General features: G+C 37.3%; 1 protein-coding gene across 7 annotated transcripts in view; it reads right to left on the bottom strand.

Moving 5' to 3' along the window:
• Nucleotides 1–17,015, bottom strand: part of SH3KBP1 (SH3 domain containing kinase binding protein 1) — a 219,633-nt gene that overhangs the window by 80,698 nt on the left and 121,920 nt on the right. For 5 of the 7 annotated variants that reach the window (XM_031599336.2, XM_031599335.2, XM_090124763.1 and 2 more), the window contains one exon: nt 14,142–14,265. In XM_031599336.2, the coding sequence (XP_031455196.1) occupies nt 14,142–14,265 (124 nt within the window). Of the gene's footprint in view, nt 1–8,880; nt 8,956–13,556; nt 13,675–14,141; nt 14,266–17,015 lie in introns of those variants that run through there. The other 2 variants (XM_090124780.1, XM_090124787.1) reach the window with 2 other exon arrangements.

Here is a 17,015-nt window from a genome sequence, read left to right as displayed (position 1 = left end):
AACAAACAAAAAGGCTAAAGATGCTTTGGCTCTCTGGCCTCTTGCACAGCTGTTGTATTTACTTGTTGAATATATATATATATATAACATTTGATTTAGATAGTACTGTACAAGTTATTTGTTCTATGAACTATCCAGGATTGGACTTAAAAGAATTCTTAATAATAATAACAACAGTAATACAGCTCTCTTTTTAAAAATGTGCTGGAGTTTCAATTTCTTTGCTTGGACTTTTTTATCTTCCCATGACAGGCCTGGGCAAACACTTCAAAGCTGATTTCACAGTTTTATCATAGAAGTTAAATAGCCATCAGTAAAGTAAATGCCATCAGTAAGGTAAATTCTGCTGAATTCTCTCTTTCAGGCTCGTGAAGGTTAACAATAAAAAAAAAAAAGAAAAAGAAAACAAGCATATACTGCAATCCAGCTCTGCACTGTGGTGGCCATAGTGATGGAGTCCTAACTGCCACAGAGCCATTCCACCACATTCTGAGCAGAAGTGCTCGGAAGTGCAGGGTTACACTAATTAAGCCTGATAGATATAAATTTCTTCAGGCAACACAGCAAAGTCACTATCTTTTTCTTATTTCTGACCCTTGTTGTCACTTGGGCAGTGACAGAAGCAGGAAAATGAGTAATATTTCTGAGAGTAACCCTTTCAAACACAAAATTCACAATGATCATCCTCTATCTGCTGAACAAAAGATCTTCTTCAGTCTGGGATAGGAAAATTATCCTCTGGCAAAGGTTCCCTCTTTCATCCTTGCCAAGATTTCCTAACTAAAAAAATATAAAACTCTTCAGTGGACAAAAGCAGCAGTGCAGAGTACTTCCACAAGTAACTAACTGGGTTTTAACTGATAAGACACATGACCTCTCTTAGTCACTCCCTTAATGGAAAACATTTCTTCAAAATTATTGAAAATAGGTTTTCTGCATCACTAATTTTGGGAGAAGACATAAACCTAGACCCAGACCTTGGCCTGCAGATGGAAATAAAATATTGAAGTAATTATGGGAGTTACTCAACAGGTGTCATATGGACTTTCAGTTCTTTGAAGCCTGCATGAAAGAGAAATTAGAAACCTCAAGGGTCTCAGACAAAATTAGGCTTTTGTTTATGGGTCACATTTGTTTTTCATTATGGTATCTTCTGTTAGCATTCTTTCATGATGAGATAACACACCTCAGGCTTATAGCAGACTTTCTTAGCATCACTCATCTGTGATAATAATTGATGATAATCCTTGAGTCATTTCATTCTCAATGAGCTTTGTCTCCATTCACAGTCCCAATAATAAAAGTTACACAGTAGATAATATAATTTTTAGGAGGATAGAATGGACTTGAAGTGATATCTGTTCAACCTGTATTTAAGTGGTCAGATACAGAGACAGCCTTCTTCAAAGTTAAAATAATACTTCCTCATGAACTGGGACAATGACATCATTTATTACTTTTTGATTCACACAAATAGAGAAGCCCCATGGACTTTAAATAAATAAATGAATAAGTAAATGAAGAATAAAGGCTCTGGCTTTTCCAAGAACTAGTCTGTTCTTGTTCTTATCACTTTGTGGCTGAGGGAAAGAAGAGGTGACAGCAAAGAAGGCCTATACACAGTAAAAATTGAAAATATATTAAATAAAATGCAAACCTCCCTAGTCACATGAAGAAACAATGCAGGAAATAATCTAACATGCTCTTTCTCTTAAAGACATGCTGAGGGAATCCTCTCTTTACCTTAATTCTTCTCAAGGTTCCTGAGATAAGTTACCCCATTCTTCCAATTTGGAGTGAGAAGCAAAATTGAATTCAAGGCTTTTCTCGCCTTCTAAAGGCTACTTGTTTTTACTCCACAACACATATCCCTTCCAGTCTCTTAAAAAAAAAATAATAATAATAATTTAAAGAAAGGGATTCAAGAGACTCTAAGACTGTCACTCATCTGTGACTGGTAGAAGTGGCTACTCGGACTATTTTCTCTATAACCCTACTAGTCTCTTTTCCTATTCTAAGCAAAACAGTCTTCACATCCCCATCCCTGCCTACATAGGGAAGAAATGCCTGATGTTGTTTCTCCAATACACTCTTTTTTTCCTTCAGCTCTTAATGGCTTTTTTCGCCACTATTGCAAACAGCTCTGCAGAGAACTGAACTGAGAAGACAGTTTCCTCAGGACTTCACATACTTCAGAACCAGATAAAAGCTACATTAAAAAAAGTAGCCAGAGGCCTGACTAAACAGCAAATTTTCTAGAAAGCTGTCAACTCTCTGTCAGCATTTGGATGGCTGAGAAGCTAAGAATATAACAGCAATGCGGTGTTAGTACACTAACATGCTTGCCATCCCCCCCAGTTCTAATAGCATGAAACTTTTCCAGATCTTCGTAGTTTCTCAGGAGGCAGGTAAGTCTTTTTTGGGTGTCACTTCTCATTTCTGCCTCTATAAACACAGATGCTCCTATTTATCATTGTCTAAACAACGTAGCACCGCAATGCAGAACTCACATCTCAGCGAGCTCCCCAAAACCTGCACAAGGGTCACATCACCAAGTTAAAATTCCCAGGAATCAGCTGCTCTCAACTGTTGGCTGGAACTAGACAAGGGTCTCCTGGCATAAAGCTATTTAAAAACATCCAGAGCTCTGAGATTCTCTGTTGCTTCGTGCTTCTCACAAATGTGAGATAATTTAGTATTCATGAAGATTAAATTCTCACAACACTGTCTGAAAGCATTTCACACTTCACACACATTTTTCCTCTATGGGCATATAAGAGATATTAGCTTTCTCAAGACATTTCAAACATACCACACTGCCAGTTACAGGCTCTTCAAGAGCAACATTCTGAAATGTACCAAAACAGAGTAGCTCTAAACAGGGATTAAAAAGCGACCACAACATCAGGCTTAATTCACCAACGTCCACAGAGCTGTGCTGGCATCAAACCAAGATTCTAAACCAGAAAGAGATTTGATAAAGGGCTGTGTAAACTAAAGCTGTTAAAACAAAAATAAACAGCTGCGATAAAATTAACTCCATTCAAAGCAGGAAAAGGATTGTTTTAAAATGACTTAAAAAGGCAGGAAAAAATGCAATACATTGTGAGTTCTACAGAGCTTTCTATTTTAAGGTATTATTTATGAATTTAATTTTTGTTCTGTTTTCTGGACTGTTCTGTCTACAGACATCCTATAGCACTGGGGAAAAGACAACTGTGCCGAGTGTGAGCCAATGATGCTTTGGCTCTCTGAGCTCTTAGACCAGCTCTGTTATGCCGCATAAAGGTCAGCTGTTCACAGACACACACCTGAGACTACGCAAAGAATCTCCTGATTTTGTCTGGCAGTCAGAGAGAAACATTGTCAACTGTGTTTAATACAGTAAAGAAGTGTGTAAATGAAACTTACTGGGTTTTCTGCCTTTTATGGAAGGAAAGGAAGGCAAGGGGAAATGTGTTCTTTCCTTCTATTTAGAGAATGGTAGTGTGAAGCTACTGAGTGACCAATCTGAATGATCAAGAAGATGAAGCTATACAGGGTAACCACAGCAAATGAGACCGGAAGCATCTTTCTTCCCTTTCTTCACACAGAAGCAAAGGAGACCACACAAATAAAGCCTATCAGGCATTTCTCTTCAGCTTGCTGTCCATAAAAGTCCAGTACTTTGTTGAAACCATCTCTAACAACATTATGTAGTGTCAGTTAAGAAAAGCAAAAACAGAAAAGGAAATGTGATTTTAAAAGTGATCATAGAACAAAGCTGTGACGCTCCTCCATAATTACAGGTTAATAAATTCCATGTTGCTAAATAAAAATTTTTACTTCATAACCAAGCGTGATTTTAACACAGGTCACACCGAAAGTAATGCCTCCTATTTATTTCCATGGAAACAACAAACAGCACCATAACAATATTTGATAGAGCAAATTCTCAGCTCCAAAACATTACCTTTCAACACAGTCATCGCTGTTAGCCATGTATTTTCATCAACAATGAACAAGAGCCTGCATGCTGTACTCATAGCAACCTGCACCAGTAAAGGTGACCCACTGATGCTGTCACCATTGATGAAATGTGCCACCCACCCCTCATTGTGCTCACATCCACTGTTGGTCTCCATAAATGTTCAGCATGCATCGATGAATGTCAACTGGTGCAATTTTTTCTGCATGGAGGAACTCAATTCTACTAGTTTTGCTTCATCCACACTTCCATGTCAGACAGCATTGTGTCTACTGCCACAAAGCAACAAAACATAGACATAGACCTGTTGGATCTCATCCTGGGGAGGGCCACAAAAATGACCCAAGGGACAGAACCCTCTCCTACGAGGACAAGCTGAGGGAGCTGGGGCTGTTCAGCCTGGACAAGTGAAGGCTCACAGATGACCTGATAGCAGCCTTTCGGTATCTAAAGAGGAGCTACAGGAAAGAAAGGGACGGGCTCTTTAGCACCGTCTGTGGTGATAGAACAAGGGGAAATGGAATATATATACGGAAAAAGTATTTTACAGTGAGGGTGGTGAGGCACTGGAACAGGTTGCCCAGAGATGTAGTTGATGTCCCATTTCTGGAGACTTTCAAGGCCAGGCTGGATCAGGCCCTGGGCAATCTGATCTAGCTGTGGATGTTCACTGCAGACTAGATGGCCTCTAAATGTCTCTTCCAGCTCTAAGGATTCCATGATTCTATGATTCTACAAAACGTAATGGGATATTGGTGGGAAGATTCAACCTCTACTGCTGTACCACCACCATCCACTCTGACATCATGGGCCAAATCATAAAATAGAAGGCATTACCTTCACAGCGGCCCTTCTACACGTACAAATGGCTGGTGCAGACTATCTCAATATTAGTAATTATTTGCTCTCAGTTACACTCTTTGAAGAAATGTAACCTAGTAACCCAAACATTCAGTCATTTCCTTTCAGCACATTCATTTTTCTTAGCACAACAGTTCTTGCCACGTAACAAACAGCCCCAGATTTTTATGCTTTCACAATTAATCATGCAGGGACAAGGGGAGCAGTGCCCTGCACCACGTAGCAGCATGCATTATGGGCAATGCAGTGCAAGCATCTTCTGCAGCACAAACACAAGCCATCAATACAGAAATTGGTGGCTTCACCTCATCCCCAGCCATTTCCCCAAGGACCATAAAAGCAAACAGAAATAATCATTCATTCAGAAGATTTACAGCTGTACTATCGCATTCTTCATTTTGGAACATTTGTTTTTCCATCACACTCGGTCTCACCAAGTAAGGAACAAGTTATTGCATGTAAAAGAACAGATAAGCAAACACACCAAAAGAATTCTTTGCCTGACACTCAACAAAAAGTGGTCTTTTGTGAGACTTATGGAAAATCACTTGCTGATGGGAGTCTGAATCTTTAAAATGATTTACTTTCACCCCAGTCAACATAACTGTTCTACCCACCAACCCCAGTTTCTTGGAATCCATACATTTTTCTCCAGAAAACAGGAAGAAATTTCTTAATCAAAAGTTTTTCCCTCACCAATTTTTTTAATATTGTACTTTCCCAGATGTTATTTTTCATTGTAGCAACTGTGCATTTAAGAGAAGTTCATGAAGTTAGAAGTCAAATTAAAAATTTTAACTGTATTCTCTTCAGAGCTCTTAAAATGCACATTCTAGTTCTTGTTTAACACTGCTCACAATCAGCCACTTTTAAATGGAGTTAATAACGTCATAATTATATCAACCATATTGATTTCTCTGAACTCTGGCCAGTCACCGTTCCTCAAGAAGTAGGAAAAAAACAAACGTAGTCGAGCAATAGAAAACACAATTAAGATTTACTCACGAATACTTCTGTTTCAACGATCCTGTCTCATCTTCTTCCGTTATATCTAATATCTATTACTGACAGCATTGTGGGTCCATGTGTATGGAAAGAGAGGCAAATATTTGTCAAACCAGGCACTGAATCTGCCTTGTTCCTGAGCTGTCGCATTTTCAAAGGAAAAGAAAGTGAAGGAAGAAAGAAAAATTAAACCAGTAAAAATAAAATCCCTTAGAAATCTAAGAAGCTTTTTTTGTGGAACGGCAGAAAGCTCTTGGATGAGAGAAGAGGGGCTGCGATCAATAAAACTACAAGTAATTCGTTGTTGTGTGTTCATCCAGCGTAAGCAGCAGCAAAAAATTTCTGACAGCAGGTTAATGAGCAGAATGCCAAAGGAGTTAGAGCTACCGCTGAGTGGGGCTTGGCATCCTAATGATGAAAAAAGCCATGTCAGCTTGTGAAGGCAACGCCAGCTGCTTATGCAGGAGACATTCTTGCATATTTCAGGGAAAATATCTCTAGAAGCAGCTACAAACTAATTCAACAGCATTTAGCTATTCCAGGCCTTGGTTAAGAAACAAAATTTCTTGCAAAATAGCTTTCAAAATAAATTATTTTAGCACTAGGCATATGTGTGTAAAGTGAAAGCTCTAAGCTTGATTCAGAAGTTGAGCAACGCTTCATGCAATGCAATACAGCGAATCAAAGCACCCCTTGGGCATAAGTCATCCAAAGCTGTGTACTGACTTAAGCTTAACTTATGGAGCAATCAGAAACCCGTGGGTTGTTTTAAAATGGCATTCCTAAATGAAAACAACCCTATAAATGTCTCCAAATGATTTTCACTGGAGACATAATAAGTATGTGGGCATTTGCCTAAAAATAAGGCCCATAGATAAGATAAAAAACAGAAATAGCTGGCCGCTCCCTCAACAGAAAATGAATATGCAGGAGGAGAGCTGCCAATAGATGCAATAGGAAGAATAATGAAACATCCTTTTTGCATGTTAGTTTAGGAGATAAAATCTGTATAAGTAGAGATGCCAACACTTGCTTTGTTTAAAACTGTCCCAGATGACCTGATTTTGGTTACTATCCATTTCAGTCCCAGTTCTAATCCAGAAAGCAACAAACGGAGCACAAATGTAGCTGGACTTCTGCCCTTCCAAGATGCAGTTTTACTGAGAAAGCAATTTACCTCAGCAGCATGAAAAAACTTGCAATCAAGTGCCAAGGGAAGTAGTATTAAACAAGACATCTTTGGTCAGCTTGGAAAACAAAGTTCATAAACGGGTTTGTCCAGGGCAACATAAGGCAACCTACTGGTTAACCTGTCTTGCAAATAGTTAACAAGAATACCTGCAGATTCCTATCCAGCCATGCATGCTTCAAAATGTTTGATAAGATTTATTTTGGGCAACGTGGCATAGATCATGGGCAGTACTGTTATCAAGAACAAAATGCAGTGCATTTCTAGCACAACAGGAAAGGTGATTGAATTCTTCTTGATTTTGCTTAGGCTAACCCTACATAACTGGAGAAAAGAGGAAAGGCCATTGGACTGCAAATGAAGAAGGGTTGGGCACAGACAGTAGGTTTCTAGAAAGCTCTGGAAGGCAATGTTAGGGCAACACTGTCCAGAGAAAGATTAATGACATGAAATCAGAGCTCCAAAGTCAGAGCTAGCATTTGATCTGAAGCTAGATTTTGAAATCAGAAGTCAAACACACTGGAGATTCACTCTGTAGTTCCTTCTGATCTTTATCAGGTAGGTAGGTATCTTCTCAAAAACAGAGGGGATTTGAGAACATGACGGTCTAAAACCTTGCAAGAAGCATGCTTGTTGAATGAGGCAATTAAGAAGACTGTAAGATGAGATGCAGCAAAAAAAACAATGTGAGGGCCACCAATCAGAGTCTGCTTCACTCAGAGGAAGAGCTTGGTTTGAAGATTGAGAAGGGTTGCAGAAAATAGGGGAGTTCTGGTAGATAGAATATGAAACTCCTGTTTTTCTTCAAAAAACAACATACAGTGAAACTTATCAGCATAGAAGACTACTTCAACTGTTTTACCCTTTGCTGTGAATATGCATAAAACAGAATTCCACAGAGGGAGGAGAGCAAACGCTCCCACTCAAAAAAAAAAAAAAAAGAGGAAGGGCAGTACAGCTTGGATAATCTGAACAGAAAGCTGTCTGTGATGAAAATAGATGCCAAAGTTAGCACAACATCCTGTGCACCGGAGGGCAGGACTGAATGCTTTGTACTCAGTCACACTGAATGTGACTCACTAGGATCTCCTTCTGCTAGATTTCTGGATGAGGAAGCAGGTAGAAGGACAGATTTCCATCTTCCTCACTTCCTCAGTCTTGCATCTGATTATCACCATCCTCTCTTCTTCTGTATTAACAGAGTAGTAAAAGCATATGAAAAGCAGCATATGTTTCATGCTTCCAAAATGCAGAAGGCAAAAACCTGAACACGAGATGGAAGTATCTTTGCATCTTTTACCTACTTCCTTGGCAGAACAAATCTATCAACCAAAATGCTGTGAGTAATAGCTGTCGAAGACGGAATGCCAAAAGAGGAGCATGCAGTAAATTAAAACAAAACAAAAACACGTTGTTCTTAATAAAGGCACAGCGTATTTAATGAATTTAGCAATCATAATGAGAACTTTATTTGTAGAGCAGATGGAGTTTTAATTCAAAGACTTGTGATTATTACCAATTCCATTACCATGAATTACCATTTCATGTTTCAGGTGGCAAAAATGATAAGACTAAATAGCCTTTATTCCAATCCATAGCAAACCCAAATATCCCATATAATTCACAATCTGTTGTGAGCTACACACGTACATTATATGGACATGTAACATACACATGCACAGAAGAACCGAGTGCATTCCCATTGCATTAAGGTTAGGCAGCTCATCAGCAGCAAACTGACTTTAGCTTACAGACAAATGTACACAATTAAAGTAGCCATAAGTGAGTAGCAGTGTAGGGAAACCAAACACGTACTCAGGACTAAAGCTATTGCTTGTTGATTTTGAAACACACTCACTGTTATAGCGTCTGTAGCTGTCAATCTTTGCCGGTGCCACTCTGTACAGAATTGTCCCTTCAAAGGCAGATTTTCCTGACAGCAAGCAAGAGAAGGAAAGAGGAAAAAAAAAAGAGGAGGGGCGGGGTGGGGGTGAAAAGATCGAATAATGGTAAAAAGAAGGGAGAGGAAGAAGTTTTAATCTGTATTTTCAGTCTCTAACATTTTTAAAGCCTCATTATAGCAAAACAATGAGAATATTAACAAAAGTATCCGATTGCACATGAAGTTAAATTATTCTTACTGCATGTCTATCAGATAAGGAATCTCATGATTTTGCTGAAGTTGTTCTTTACAATGTCCAACAGAATGCATTTTTTCTTAGGTTTTATCTGTTGTCCATCATGTTGCAAAACTTGCAAACAAAACAATTTGCCTTATTCAGCCTCTTCATGGAGCAAAGGGGAAGCCTGAAAGAAGTTAGTACTGCAATGATGTACTCACAGTGGCTCAACAGTCCTGATGCAGATGCATTGAACAAGCACAGCTGAAATCCAAAGAGGGCACTGAAACACTCAAATTTCTTTAACATACCAGGATCCTGTGAGCATTAGAAATACTGCATTTTTCCATGAGGACTTATTATAATTGTTTTTGACTCAGGGCCTAGTCTTAAACAATGCTTAACCAAACTGAACACCAAAACCTGAATAAAGCAGATTTTCAGCCAGTGGCTTAACTGGCTCTACTGTCACACTTTAACAAATATATACGTTCGTACACATAAATACACAAAACCAAATTCCACCTCTCATTCAGATATTTAAGATAAAGTTCTCACTACCAAAAGCATGAATTTCTTCTTTTTTTCTTTGATACCAGGACAACTCATGTTCTGACAATTGACACAAATTCAAGTGAAGGCAAAAGGTAAAAGCATCTGAGTTGTTCTGTTGTTTCTTATTATGTTAACCCACGGTATCCAGGCAAGCCCAAGAATGTATCAATGTCAGCTTGCTGCCAATATATCTAGGTGAACCATCATAAAAATGAATGTCTTCAGTAGAATTTTATAGCAAAGTAGTGCACATGAATTTTCTCAATATAGCATCTAACCATTTTGAAAGCAAAAAATGTAGATTTTTTCTTGCATGTCATTCTGTTGGACTTTTCAGAAAACAAAAGCTAAACTTATTTATATATCGTAAAAAGCAGTTTCTTTGTTTTGTGCTTGTAGTTCAGTTAACAGCAAAATATCTTTCTTGTGTTATTTTTACAAAATAAGGAAGCCAAAACGCCACAAATTCATTTTCTCAGCTTGCTTACACAAGATAGCATTAAAAGAAAGCTATTAAAATATTCAAGCTACAGTTAAGAAAATGCTAAGAGAAAGATATATTAAGCTTCGTGACAGTGGAAAGAGTCAGACAGAGAGGATTAGATATCAGAAAATTTTAATTAAAAATACAGTAGGTTGCCTGACTTAAACAACAGCTGCTGTCATTGATTCTAGCTCCTGCAATCATGACTTCTCAGTGGCCATCACTGAAAGGTTCTAAGCAGAGTTGATACGGTCTGGCAACTTCTGAACAGAACAGGCAAGGCAGTGAGACATAACAGGCTTCATTTAAATGTTGCCACAACACTGCCATGAACATACTAAAATGCCTTGGATATCATCTCAATAATACGTTCTGACTCTCAAATGTAATTCATTTAATTATATGACAACTTTCTTGCACCTCAAGAGCCTGTTGAAATACAAGAAACACTCAAAATATTCTTAATATTACTACTAGATATCTGTGAAATCTCAAAAAAAATCTTAGAATTAATGCATATATCAAATGTAGTAATAAAATTATAATGTCTACTTGCTGTTCACACTGTGTACCTGTCTTTGGGGAAAAACAATGCTGAGGATGCTTTGAAGAACAAGAAACACACTCCCTCTAAAGGTACTTGAACCTGGCCCTAGTTGTATTTCAAAATGTGTCTTTGAAGACAAAAAATAGGGAAGTGACCTTACAGCTGGGAAAATATTTAAATTATGTATGTATGTATCTTTTGATCTCGTAACAATCTCATTTTTGAATCTGCTAAGCACCTACCATCTATGTGAAAGCATTGTTCTGGCCCTTTCAGTTTAGGGGCTAACAAAACCCACTATATGATTTCAGACATATTTAGGCACTTCCAAAACTAGCCCAGGCATTTAAAAAAACAAAAACAACCACAGATTTTTGTTCTAAAGAATTTTCTGAGGTTAAGTGGAAAGAAACTAAGATAATTCATTCTGGGCATTTGATCTGCTGTAAAACATAAACGGACACAAAAACAGACAGCATCTTTTTCCCCATTAGATCTCTGTAGGACATACTAAAAGGAAAGAAAAAAGTGTATGTTTATTATCTTTGTTTCTAAAAAGAGAAGCTATACAACTTCACTCTATTACTTCTGTTGAGATCATCAACAATTATGTTTGTGCCTTCAAAAAGACTCTCTCCAGAGAAGGTCAGTAAAATGAAAATAAAACATTGTTTAACTAACACATAAACTACCAAGTTAGTAATATGCTTGTGTCTGCACAATGTCCTTTCTCCAAAGATCCCATGCTACTCTACCAAGCCTTGCAGTTTGTTAGTTATGCTGAAGAGTTTAAGACTGCTACTCAAGACTGCAGAGCTGTACTCAAAACTGTTTTAGGACTCTCTAGGAGCTGTGTAGAACCTCAGTGACCACCAAGGTCTGTTTCAATGCACAAGTAAAGCCTCTTGGATCCAAGTGTTCATCCAGAAAAAAATCCTTAAAAATCCAGAATTCATATTCAAGATTTCTGCCTCATAAAGTCCTATGATGGAGACAGATTCAAGCAATGTCTCCTGAAAAAAAAAAAAAAAAAAAAAGAGTTCTTGCAGATTTGATGTGCTGTCATGTCTTTTAGTTTAGGAGGGGGGAGTTGATCTAGGAGCATGAATGTATATCCTTACAAGATATTGCCTAGAAAGTTATGTATGCCTTATATCCAAATCTTCCAGAGTTTAGCTGCTTTTGATCATGCTGTGTTTTAAGAATAAATGCAGATGCTTGAAATGATATTATCACTCCTAGTCATATATATAACCTTGCAGAATTTTGTAATCTCATTATAGAGATTTTCAAATATAGAGAGGGTACCTGAATACAGCCTCGTAAAGCACCATGTGTAATGAGTATAACACCTATAAAAATCATACAAAGCATATAGAAAGTTCTGAGTTGGTGCATAATTCCCTACTTCTCCTAGGGAAATGCAGTTCCTAAATAGGCAGTGTTACTTTAAGAAAAATAAATGAAAATAAAAAAGCAGTAAAGCCTCCACAAGAACACCAACATTCCTTGAATCCCTTTTTGTCTCTTTGAGGGCTTACAGAATTCTTCTGGTTTATGACATTAGAAAATAGATATGAAAGGGGGGAAAAATTAATCTCAGGTAAATCTTCACTTTAGTTAAAGAGACAAAACCAATATCTTTGTTGCTGGTATCCTCTCAGTACAAGTCCTACAAGTGACAGGTGGCAGTCACCACCACTAGCACACAAAACTGACAGTATGAACTGAGTATATGCCGGTAGGGAGGTTGATGGAACAATCTAATGCTTTGTGTCTGCTGTTATGCTCTCCAACGTGTGCTTTTATTAAAAGACACTTTTAGGATGCTCATAATAGACAATTATCAAACTACCTGGGGAAAAAATATTTATTTCTTCATACAGATAGAATCGAGGCAGTCCATCCCTATTAGTATCACTTACCTTTTTCATTTATAGGCTACCAAGCACTACAGAATCCAGAGATAACACCACATCTATACAATTAATTCTTCCAACACTTGCTGTTTTTATAATGACACAAATTCATGACAGCATATATGAAGTATAGGCAGCAGCTTCCAATCTTGCTGAAGTGTGCAGATTCACTTAATGCATATCTTCCTTTTCCAACACACTACAGTTGTTAACTTTTTTACACACATTTTCATTTGGATAAGAAACATTACCTGTAAACACCATTAGCTCCTCTGACCACATAACTAGGTCACCTGTGCCACTATATGTGAATAAGAACTCTATTACAAAATCAATAGGAAATATTTTCATCATTGCATACACCGGTTTTCTTAGAATCCTATCTCTGTGTGACAGAATAAAGATGATAAACTTGCCTTAAATGGAAAAATGAAAGAATAAAAAAGGTAATAAAAAAGAAACATTATAACTTTCTGCTCTCACTGGCAAAGTGAGCTATAGAGGCTTTGGTAAACTTGAGCTGAAATAAGCTTTCAGAGATCTTGAGAGCCCTTTCAATTTTGTCTGTTGCAAAGATCTCAGAAGAATACTATACAGCAATGAATATCTGCACTGCTGAAAATAGTAATTGACTGTAAAGGAAGAACTTGGCAAGTAGATGTGGAATTATCCTGAAATACATCAATACAATTGACTTTTTTTCTTTTCACTAAGGATTCCAAATCAATCGCTAAATCAGGATGTAACAGACTGTTTGAAAATTAGAAAAAAACATGAAGACCAACAAATATCCATTTCATAGAAATGTATACTTTTGGTTCAGGTTATTCTTCAAGGAAAGCTATAAAAAGGGCAACCCACTACCATGCTTATACTGTTGCAAACTTAATTACCAAACATGCTTTTCACCTGCAGCAGTACTGGCCCACTGTAAGTGAGAGAACAAAGTCCATGTCCCATTTCTGGCCTTTTTCCCTTTGGCTGCTGGGGCACTGGGTGGCGGAGGTGATAGTAACATGCTCAGCACCTGGAGGGAAAAAGTGCTGCATGTCCCACACATTATGAATTATGAATTATGAATCCTAAGTCTACTGGAGTCATTAAAGAAGGAATGGCACTTTAATCCCTCATTTAAATAAGCGTAGCCACTTTGAAAATGTTTGATTACTTTGCTCAATTTCCACATCTAGAGACAAGAAAAAAAATCTTAATTCATTTGGAAAGACAAAGCTGATAATCATCATTGCCCTCCATGTCCTCAATCTGTTTCAGCTGGGCAAGTCTCAACACAACTTAAGTAGCACCACCAACATTACAAACCAAGTAGCATGGCCAGTATTCATTTAGCATCATCACTTGACACTTTCACAATATAAATAAAGAATAAAGCATTCAAAAATATTTCGAAGAAAGAGATAAGAATGCACTACCCTCTCAATATGTTGGGAAAGCACACAGATGTACATACAGAACATGAATAATTCTTTTTCTTACTTGGCTTTACTTGCTCTTCCTGTGCTATTCCAGCATCATCAGAATCAGACAGTTCCTTTATGAAGTTGGAAGGAAACATGCCCGTCTTTCCATTAAGGATACCTTCCCACCAGCCCTCTTCTACCTGCACCAGAAACAAATTTTTTTTTAAATTAAGAATGTTGCCACACCATTAATACATAAATATCAGAAATCTACAGAGAATAAACATAATTAATGTACATTTAACTCAAGAAAGACTTACAAGGATCTACTGAAATAATTAATGATAATATGATCAGAAAGAAGAAATACTTCCTAGTTGAATACCAAGAGAAAGTATTTAAAATTGACAAACTCCTTCCTGTGTAACCCATTCAGGATAGAGTGGCAGTGTCATATAATGAAATGACAGCCCTTAGAAATCAGATGCCTGTAGGTTATAACGGGACAGCAAGAAATGACTTATTAGATGAATCAGCCTAAACACATCCTTGACAGATACATATTTTTCATCTGTCAGACACTGCTCGTTCATCACAGCAATGACAAGGGAGGACAGCATCAGTCTGTGAAACATCAGGTTCCATGTGTGACCCATCTCTTTCCTGTCCCCTTTCAAAGAAGAATTATCAAAATAGAAAGTTACATTTCAAGTTGAGTGTGCTCACACGTACTGTCAGAAAAACAAACCAACCCCACATCTTAAACAAGAGTTTATTTTTACTGAAAAAAAACCTACTTTGTTTCATATCAGTAGTTAGCAAAAATATCAAGTTCTTAGAAGATGAATAATGCATGTCATTATATAATGCAAGTAAAAATTTCTTCAAACTACAGAGGAATGGTTGCATTTTTTTTCTACTCAGCTACACGTACAATCCTGGTATAAAGGAAACAGTTATTACTTCAGAAATATGCTCTGTGTTTTTTCTTCAGCTTCATTTTTTTTAGCACATTTCTTGTCCTTCTGGGTTGATATTTTGTTCTAATTTGAAAGCAGTTCAGCCTAGCACAGCTATTTCATTGCCCATGACAAATTTTCTCTTTTTATTTCTGATGCATTAGTGAAGTCAAGCACAACTTTGGGAATAATAGCTATTATCTTGCTGATACTTTAGAGAGTACAGTACATATAAATCACCCAATGACTTGAATGGGGTGAAAGTTTTTTTACATGATAGTCTCAAAGTCTCTAAATGCAAATGTTTACTTTTTTCCCCTCCAAAGTAAAAAGCACAAACAAAACTGAAACTGGATGAGCCACAACACTTGGCGGTCTCTACAAATTATGTCTTTAAGTATCAATATATTTATTTGTCTTTATAAAATAAACATGGCAGAGACTCTTTGAGCTACAAAGTTTTTCTGATGCGCTGTTCCCAGATGGCTCCATTGATTTGAACTAAACATTAAACAGTAACTGCATTAGCTGATTGACCATTAGATTAAGCACTGTGGAATTACACAGTTCCTGAGACCCCTGCTTCGCAAGCTGTTGTGATTACTTAACATAGGGTGATTTATACCACTCAGTTCCATCTTTAGCTCAAGTAATTTTCTCCTGCTTACTTCTTCTAGGGTATCTCTTCAGTTTTCCTGTAAATTAACATTAGCATTCATACACATAACATACGCAGTGTATCAATGTGTGCAGCCATATGTATACTACAGAAATACACATACACAAAAATCTAAAGATATCTAAATTGGATGCAAATAGAGCATTCAGTAGTTGATAAGCTTTCCAATTGATACAGGAATGAATAATCTGAAAATACCACATTGTATTTAATAATTTTACAAATTCAAAAAAATTCTGAAGGCAGAACCAGTTTCTTTCCACAACATTAACAAGATATCACATGCCCAGACCAAACTGCACCTCCAGAAGATTTATTAGGAAATTTTCATTAAAAACACCAAAAGCCGCAAGCATTTTTAAATGCTATAGCTGAATGATAGAATCTTTTATCAGCCTCAAAACATGCCAGCAAGAGATTAATCCATATAATAAAAAAACTCCTGGAATACCCTCAGGATTTAGTCATCCCAAATTGGGGCAATCCATTGCCATACGGTTTGAAATGTCACTATAATTCCTAGCCAATAAAATCTTACAAATGAAAATCCATTATTCATGGTGGTAATCCATCTGGAGGTACAAACAATGAAATTTGTTACTGAACTATTATAACAAAGTGCTTTTGGGATTTATTCATCTAGGTCCTAATTTATGCTCAGCATTCATGTGCCGAACCAAACAGGAAGATTTCAGTGCTAAAGTGACTAAACTGAAAAAGAAGGTCTAGAATTCATAATATCATACACATCAAATATAAGCTCAGCCCAAATACAAAGGTTTTGTTTCAAACTTAGAAAACCAATCATTCCAACCTGCCCAATGTAAGTGGCTACAACTAGAGATATTCTCAAGATGGATTTTTCAGAGTGTTGAAGCTGCTCACTGCCTGTTGGGAAGGCAAGGCATGTCCTCATATTGCCAAGCCCCAAGGCTGCCAGTAGAGCTGTCACATCATATTTTAAAAGCAACAACACATGGGAACCTGTCTGAAGACACTTCCTTAGTCTGTTTCGTGTATTTAGGGAGCTAATACACACACTTGCCTCCAACACAGTCAATGGCAGATGTGAGGCAGGGACAGATCCAGTAGCAGACAGCTACATGCTTTCCAACGACTGAATGTGACTGAATGAGACACAAACTACAACACAAACAGAGGGTGGTGCACCACTTCTCAAGAAACACTTTCCATTAAGAAATCTCACTTCTGGGATTGAAAGGGAAATAGTCCACATAAAAATTATGCAACACAAATGTTCTGTTAATATCATTTGAATTTTATGCATTTAAATTTTAAATGAAGTATACTT

The sequence above is a fragment of the Phasianus colchicus genome, chromosome 1 (genome assembly GCF_987193195.1).
Source record: "Phasianus colchicus chromosome 1, bPhaCol1.hap1.1, whole genome shotgun sequence".
Lineage (NCBI taxonomy): Eukaryota > Metazoa > Chordata > Aves > Galliformes > Phasianidae > Phasianus > Phasianus colchicus.
This window is presented reverse-complemented; position numbering and strand designations above follow the sequence as displayed.